The sequence below is a fragment of the Carassius carassius genome, chromosome 3, assembly GCF_963082965.1.
Source record: "Carassius carassius chromosome 3, fCarCar2.1, whole genome shotgun sequence".
NCBI classification, from domain to species: Eukaryota; Metazoa; Chordata; class Actinopteri; order Cypriniformes; family Cyprinidae; genus Carassius; species Carassius carassius.
Genome location: NC_081757.1, coordinates 13,568,500 through 13,577,107, shown reverse-complemented (window position 1 = coordinate 13,577,107; position 8,608 = coordinate 13,568,500). Strand labels below are relative to the sequence as shown.

The window sequence follows — 8,608 nt, the reverse complement described above, 5'->3', positions numbered from 1 at the left end:
CTGGAACGCGCTCTCCGTTTCCGGGGTCCACGGGACCTTCTCTGGCTGCCCCTTCCTCGGCAGGTCTGTCAGGGGAGAGGCTAAGGAGGAGAAGTTAGGAATAAAACAGTGGTAGTAACCCGCCAACCCGGCGGAGTTCCGACAGCACCTTCTGCAGCCGCTCCAGGTGGTCCTCCCAAGTCTCGGAGTGTATAACCACATCATCTAGGTAGGCAGCCGTGTAGGCCTGGTGGGGCCGTAGGAGGATGTCCATAAGCCGCTGGACCAAGGGCTGCGTGATGGTTCAATGGTTTCTAACCTCAACATCTCCTGTACCTCCTCCTCAATGGCGTGGCACCGAGCCTCCGGAACACAATAGGGCCGCTGCTGGACGATCACTCCGGGTGCTGTGCGGATATCGTGTTTGAGTACGTGAGTCCGCCCTGGCTGGGGAGAGAACACATCGGTGAACTGACTGACCAGGTGTTGCAGCTCCGACTTTTGGGCGGCCGATAGGTGGGGATCCATGTCCACAGCCACGGGAGGTCGCTGAGCAAGGACTGCAAGCTGGGGCCCGGTCCCAACCCAGCGCTTCAGAAGGTTCACGTGGTACAGTTGGTCCTCTCTGCGCCATCCGGGCCGCCGGACCCGGTAGGTGACCGGGCCGATCCTTTCCGTCACGATATAGGGTCCCTGCCAGTTGGCCAAGAATTTACAGGCGGCAGTGGGAACTAGGACCATAACGTGGTCTCTAGGCTGAAACTCCCGTGGCTGGGCTGCCCTGTTGTAATGCCTTTGCTGGGCCTGCTGGGCTTTGGCAAGGTGCTCCCGGACGATGGGCATGACCCTGTCAATCCTCTCCCACATCTCCTGGACGTGCTCGATGGTGGAGCGGTGGACGGCTAGCTGCTGTTTCCCAGGCTTCCCGGGCGACATCAAGCAGGCCGCGGGGCTGTCTGCCAAAAAGGAGCTTGAAAGGTGTGAACCCGGTGGATGCCTGGGGTACTTCTGGATGCCGAAGAGGATGTAGGGCAGCATCTTGTCCCAGTCGCGCTTGTCCTCAGCAGCCACCTGCCGCAGCATTTGCTTCAGGGTCTGGTTGAAGCGTTCTACCAGGCCGTGCGTCTGCGGGTGGTATACGGTGGTGCGGACCTGTTTTATTTGGAGTAGTTTGCAGAGGTCAGCCATCGCCCGGGACATGAAGGGGGTGCCCTGGTCATTCAGTAGCTGGGATGGTAGGCCGACCCGACTACTCAATAGGAAAAGCTCCTGGGCGATGGCTTTAGCGGTGGCTTTGCGGAGTGGGATGGCCTCAGGGTAGCGGGTGGCGTAGTCCAGGATGACCAGGATGTGTTTGTGTCCCCGGGCGGACTTTGGCAGCGGCCCCACTAGGTCCATTCCGATCCGCTCGAAGGGCACCCCAATGATGGGCAGCGGAATTAGCGGGCTGGGGGGAGGGGTACGTGGAGACGTCCGCTGGCAGGTGGGACAGGCCTAACAGAAACGTTTCACCTCGGCCTCCATGCCCGGCCAATGAAAATGGTCGCGTATGCGTTTCATGGTGTTTTGGGCCCCCAGGTGGCCGGCCATGGGATGGGCATGTGCCAGTTCCAGCACCACTCCTGTTTTGGTCCGTGGAACAACCAATAAAGTTTTCTCCTCCCCCCTCCGCTGGGCAACACAGTATAGCAGGCCATTTTTGACCACGAAGTGAGGTGTTGGGTGGGGTGCCTGTTGGAGGTCCTTGCCATCGGCGACCCTCACTTGGGCCCAGCAGTGTTTGAGGTGGTCGTCCTCGTGCTGCTCTCGTGCAAAGGCCCCAGCCCCCGTTACCTGCTGGAAGAGGTCATAATAGAGGTTAGGGTTATGATGTGCAGACTCACCCTCTCTGGGGCTGTCTGAGGCCAGCAGCACGGGACGCCGTCGTGGCTTCGTGGTTGTCCAGTGTGGGGGGCGGTTCACGGTGGGGCTGACAGGCTGGCCAGGCGCCAGGGGGTGAGTATCTCTGTGGACACAGGTGATGGGCAGTCTGGCTTTGGGATCCGGCCGTGGAGGAAGGACAGTTGGCCGGACAAAGGTGACGGCGCTGCCTGAATCGAGGAGGGTTGAAGACCGGCCGGCCATTTATCTTCACTTCCGCCCGTGGGGCCCGCTTCGGAGTTTCCGCGTGGACGGTGCAGCCTGCCAGCCAAGCGCGTCCAGGGGAGTGAGGAGCTTCAGTGGGCATGGGCTCATCCTGTGGCCCGGGAAGGCGTGAGAGGTCGGTCACTTGCGCACGGGCGGGCCGCCGTGGGTTATAGGACCAGTCGTGGAATAGTTGGGCAGCACCGATGGGCGACAGCCCAACCCGCCCCAAGATTTCCTTTTTCAATTGTTCGTAAGAGCCGCTCCGCTCGGGGGTAAGCATGAAGTACACCCGTTGCGCTTCTCCCGTCAGCAACGGCGCCACGATCCGCGCCCACTCGTCCCTGGGCAACGCCTCCCGGACGCCGATCGCCTCGCGAACATCTGAGGAAATGTCTCGACGTCATCATGGGCCATCATCTTTGGGATTAGTTGGGTAGCCTAGGCTCGGGGGTCAGGTAGCGGAGTTTGCGGGGGGGGCCGCCATGCGGAAGGCGGCGAGATCTCGTTCCGTTTCCCTTTGTCGGGAGGCCATGTGCTCCATAATCTGTTGCTGGCGGATGCTCACCTCGGTGAGGTGCTTTAACAGATCCTCCATCGTTGGGTGAGGAGCGCATGAAAAAACGTCCGTCAACAAACCAAGTGAACGGTAACAGTGATGTAGTGGGACCCTGGTCGGTGACTTCTTCACTTTAATGCCCGCATTCTCCACCAGTGTGACGGGGTGAAGAAGTACACGACACGAGGGTCAAGGTAAGTTCCCCGAAGGGTGGATTTTATTGAGGTGGTGTAGGGGAAAAGTAGCCAATGTGAGGGGTTTCTGTTGCTCAGTGCTCAGCCTTCTCTTCCTCCTTTGATGCGCAGTGCTGTGTGGGTCCGTGAGGTCCGTGTCTTTAGCGGGCTGGCGGTCACACGCTGCTGTCTGGAGGGAAAACACAGAGAATTGTTAGCTGAGTCTTCTGGAGACATCTCTCACCTCTGTGTTCAACGACGCTGCTTATAAAGCCCGCTTCTGATGGGCTGCAGGTGTGACCGCTCAGCCCGTAATGAGCAGGTGCAGGTGTGTCTGCTCTGTTTCCAGGGCGATGCTGATGAGAGCTCGGGCCACGCGTCACAATATATATATATATATATATATATATATATAAAAGAAAATGACGGATTAATTTTGTTATATAAGTTGCGAAAGGGGAGACATGAACATCTTGGATGACATGGGGGAGGGGGAGTAATGATCAGGATATTTTTTATTCTGAAAGTGGAGTAATTCTTTTAAAAACTGCTGCAGTCATGTACTCTGATGCCTACTGTAGCATGCAAAATATGTATTTAGTTGTGTGAATTGTTTCCGCTCCATGCAGCTTGTAGGTCTGTCTAACAGCAATATCTGTTCTAGAAATGTATGGATGAATAGTGAGTGTTTGTCTTTGTTATTGATCACACCCACCCCTCTGTTTTTGTTGGCGGCTGTACTGCGTTTTAGCTCCGCCACTATATTCTTTTCATTGACTATTTTTAACTCAAAAATCAATTTTATACATCATCGTTTCCGTTTATATAACGTGTGAATATATCCTCTATTGTATTCTACAACAAAAACAATCAGAACGCCTCGCTATCACTAGTTTTATTTTGATCTCCCGGGTCCGCTATTAGCTTTTAGCCCGTTAGCATCAGCGGCGTGGTTGCAGCTAACTGCGCTTACATTGCTAATACTCTATTCACACGCATTACCACTGCTGTACTCACTGTTACTTGTTTTAATGGCGGATGAATGTCTCCACTCTGTGCAGCTCGAGCTCGAGGCCGTGGGAAAGCAGATTCGCGACCTGGAGGTGAGGCAGGCCCAGCTGAGAGAGCGGAGAGCCGCGCTGGAATCATCCCGGGCTGACGCTCACAAGTCCGGGGTAAGTATACAGCGATCTGCTAACAGTCCCACCACGTCTACTCCGTGTGTTTCTCTGCACAGGCCCGGTGCACCCAGGACGCGATCTTCCCAGATGTCCTTCACTGTGACGCCGGGACACCACGGACCCTGGGTTCATCCACAGCGGAGGACGCGAGCCGGGTCCCGGGCGACGACTTCTCCCCCTCCTGCCTTCGACATCTCCATCCGGAACCGCTTCGCTCCCCTCCGCGAGACAGGACGCGACGCTGTGATCATCGGAGACTCCATCGTCCGACACGTAAGTGCTACGTTAGCCGAAGGTAAAGTGCACACTCATTGTTTGCCTGGTGCTCGTGTTCTCGATGTTTCTGCGCAGATACCCACGATCCTGAAGGTCGACGAGAGCCCCAGAGCGGTTGTGCTTCACGCCGGGGTTAACGACACCACGCTGCGGCAGACGGAGACGCTGAAGAGGGACTTCAGCAGCCTGATCGAGACGGTTCGCAGCACGACGCCCGCGGCGACGATCGTCGTGTCAGGACCACTGCCCACGTATCGACGAGGACACGAAAGGTTCAGTAGACTTTTTGCTTTAAATGAATGGTTGTTGTCATGGTGTAAAGAACAGAAACTGCTATTTGTTAATAACTGGAATCTTTTCTGGGAGCGTCCTAGGCTGTTTCGCGCTGATGGATTACACCCCAGCAGAATCGGAGCGGAGCTGCTCTCTGACAACATCTCCAGGACACTTCGCTCCATGTGACTAGTAAGACAATTCTCTAATAACTATTATGATGAGTTTTGTTCCACCCGCTTAAATGATAAAAGTACTTGTGCTGTAAAAACTATTAAGACTGTGTCTGTTCCCCGAATAGTGAGGTCAAAATATAATGTAGGGTTAGGAAAATCTATCTAGGGATCTAGAAAATATCTTATCGTAATTAAACCAGAAAAATGTAAAGTAAATGAACAAAAACAATTTTTAAAGTTTGGGCTCATAAATATTAGATCACTCACACCCAAAGCAGTTATTGTAAATGAAATGATCACAGATAATAGTACTCTGCTTGACTGAAACCTGGCTAAAACCAAATGATTATTTTGGTCTAAATGAGTCTACTCCACCAAACTACTGTTATAAGCATGAGCCCCGTCAGACTGGTCGTGGCGGAGGTGTTATAACAATATATAGTGATATTCTCAATGTTACACAGAAAACAGGATACAGGTTTAACTCTTTTGAAATACTTCTGCTAAATGTTACACTGTCAGACATGCAAAAGAAATCTAATGTATCTCTTGCTCTGGCTACTGTGTATAGACCACCAGGGCCGTATACAGAATTCCTAAAAGAATTTGCAGATTTCCTCTCAGACCTTCTAGTTACAGTTGATAAGGCGCTAATCATGGGAGATTTTAATATTCACGTTGATAATGCAAATGATACATTAGGACTTGCGTTTACTGACCTAATAAACTCCTTTGGAGTCAAGCAAAATGTCACCGGGCCCACTCATCGTTTTAATCATACACTAGATCTAATTATATCGCATGGAATCGATCTTACTGCTATAGATATTGTACCCCAAAGTGATGATATTACAGACCATTTCCTTGTATCGTGCATGCTGCGTATAACTGATATTAACTATATGTCTCAGCGTTACCGTCTGGGCAGAACTATTGTTCCAGCCACCAAAGACAGATTCACAAATAACCTGCCTGATCTATCTCAACTGCTATTTGTACCCAAAAATACACATGAATTAGACAAAATTACTGACAACATGGGCACTATTTTCTCTAATACCTTAGAAGCTGTTGCCCCCATCAAATTGAAAAAGGTTAGAGAAAAACGTACTGTGCCATGGTATAACAGTAATACTCACTCTCTCAAGAAAGTAACTCGTAGCCTTGAACGCAAATGGAGAAAAACTAACTTGGAAGTTTTTAGAATTGCATGGAAAAACAGTATGTCCAGCTATAGACAGGCTCTAAAAACTGCTAGGGCAGAGCATATCCACAAACTCATTGAAAATAACCAAAACAATCCAAGGTTTTTATTTAGCACAGTGGCTAAATTAACAAATTACCAGACGCCACCTGATTCAAATATTCCACCAACGTTAAATAGTAATGACTTTATGAATTTCTTCACTGATAAAATAGATAACATTAGAAATACAATAGCGAATGTAGATTCTACAGCGTCTAACCCTTCAGTTTCATCCATCGCACCCAAAGATAAACTGCAGTGCTTTACAAATATAGGACAGGAAGAGCTAAATAAACTTATCACTATATCTAAACCAACAACATGTTTATTAGATCCTGTACCCACTAAATTACTAAAAGAGCTGTTACCTGTAGCCGAAGAACCGCTTCTCAATATCATTAACTCGTCGTTATCTTTAGGTCACGTCCCAAAACCATTCAAGCTGGCGGTTATCAAGCCTCTTATTAAGAAACCAAAACTAGATCCTAGTGTACTGGCAAATTATAGGCCTATTTCAAATCTTCCATTTATGTCTAAAATTTTAGAAAAAGTTGTGTCTGCTCAATTGAGCACCTTCCTGCATAAAAATGATCTGTATGAAGAATTTCAGTCAGGTTTTAGGCCCCACCATAGCACAGAAACTGCACTTGTTAAAATTACAAATGACCTGCTTCTTGCGTCAGATCAAGGCTGCATCTCATTTCTAGTCTTACTTGATCTTAGTGCTGCGTTCGACACCATAGATCATGACATACTCATAGATCGATTACAAAACTATACAGGTATTCAAGGGCAGGCTCTAAGATGGTTTAGATCCTACCTGTCCGATCGCTACCATTTTGTTTACTTAAATGGGGTGTCATCTCATTTATCATCAGTAAAATATGGAGTGCCACAAGGATCCGTCCTAGGCCCCCTTCAATTTTCAATATACATGTTGCCCCTTGGTAATATTATTAGAAAATACAGAATTAGCTTCCACTGTTATGCTGATGATACTCAGCTATATATCTCAACGAGACCAGATGAAACTTCCCAATTATCTAAGCTAACAGAGTGTGTTAAAAATGTAAAAGATTGGATGACAAATAATTTTCTCCAATTAAATTCGGATAAGACAGAGATATTAATTATTGGACCAAAAAACACCACACAGAATCTTGTAGATTACAATCTGCAACTAGACGGATGTACTGTTACTTCCTCTACAGTCAGAAATCTGGGTGTTATATTGGACAGCAATTTGTCTTTTGAAAATCATATTTCCAATGTTACAAAAACTGCATTCTTCCATCTAAGAAACATTGCCAAGCTACGAAACATGTTATCTGTTTCTGATGCAGAAAAGCTAGTTCATGCATTCATGACCTCTAGACTGGACTATTGTAATGCACTTCTAGGTGGTTGTCCTGCTTCGTCAATAAACAAGCTACAGGTAGTCCAAAATGCAGCAGCTAGAGTCCTTACCAGGTCAAGAAAATATGATCATATTACCCCAATTTTACAGTTTCTGCACTGGCTACCTATTAAGTTCCGTATCAGTTACAAATTATCATTACTTACCTATAAGGCCCTAAATGGTTTAGCTCCTGTGTACCTAACTAGCCTTCTACCACGCTACAATCCATCACGCACCCTAAGGTCACAAAACGCTGGACTTTTGGTAGTTCCTAGGATAGCAAAGTCCACTAAAGGAGGTAGAGCTTTTTCACATTTGGCTCCCAAACTCTGGAATAGCCTTCCTGATAATGTTCGGGGTTCAGACACACTCTCTCTGTTTAAATCTAGATTAAAAACGCATCTCTTTCGCCAAGCATTCGAATAATGTATCTCTTAAATTGTGAGTGTAGTTGCATCTGCATTTTTATTCTTTAGCTTGGGTTAAACTAATTTTACTTTGTTGGATCAGCAGCTATGCTAATGATGTCTCTATTTTGTTTCTATGTTTTGCCACGGGATTTACATCCCGTGGTAACTAGGATTTACACAAGCTCCAGTCTGGATCCAGAACATCTGAGAAGAGATGATGCTGACCCTCAGAGGACCCCAGATGATCCTAACCTTGAATCAACAAACAGAACTAACAATTATTGCTACATGTGTGACTGCATCATATAATTACTATTAATTAATAATATTGATAGTTCATCATCTAGCTGACCACGTCTTGTATTATTATTATTATTTTTCTTTTCTAAAATCCTGTCAAACGTGCACAAACTACTAGCTACTACTAAATATTGTAGAAACATAATTTTCTGTAAAGTTGCTTTGTAACGATTTGTATTGTAAAAAGCGCTATACAAATAAACTTGAATTGAATTGAGTTATTACTTGTAGTTCTGATAAAGAATAGAGCAATACATAAGTAATCCCTTTCCTTACCCATCCTCCCTCCACTTGGTTTCACTCAGAATGGTCAATAGTATAATGTTCTACATGAATGCAAGTAATATTTTCAGTCATGTTTGGTATCATTTGAATAGTCTCAGGGTGAGTGGTACAATGGTCTCAATCCTACAATAGTAGACTAAACGATAGTACAGATCCTGATTACTGTAATGGGAGTGCCCTTTCCCAGGGTCCTCCATGTAAATGTCCTTCTGTTGCCATTGAGTTGT

At 47.5% G+C, this 8,608-nt stretch overlaps 1 protein-coding gene across 1 annotated transcript; it reads left to right on the top strand.

Moving 5' to 3' along the window:
- Positions 1 to 3,859: 3,859 nt before the first annotated feature.
- Positions 3,860 to 8,209, top strand: LOC132114356 (uncharacterized). Its single transcript, XM_059522467.1, has 3 exons — positions 3,860 to 4,010; positions 4,073 to 4,757; positions 7,967 to 8,209. Exon 2 carries the CDS (start codon positions 4,104 to 4,106, stop codon positions 4,752 to 4,754), a length of 651 nt encoding a protein of 216 aa, XP_059378450.1. The 5' UTR covers positions 3,860 to 4,010; positions 4,073 to 4,103; the 3' UTR covers positions 4,755 to 4,757; positions 7,967 to 8,209.
- The last annotated feature ends 399 nt before the right edge of the window (positions 8,210 to 8,608 follow it).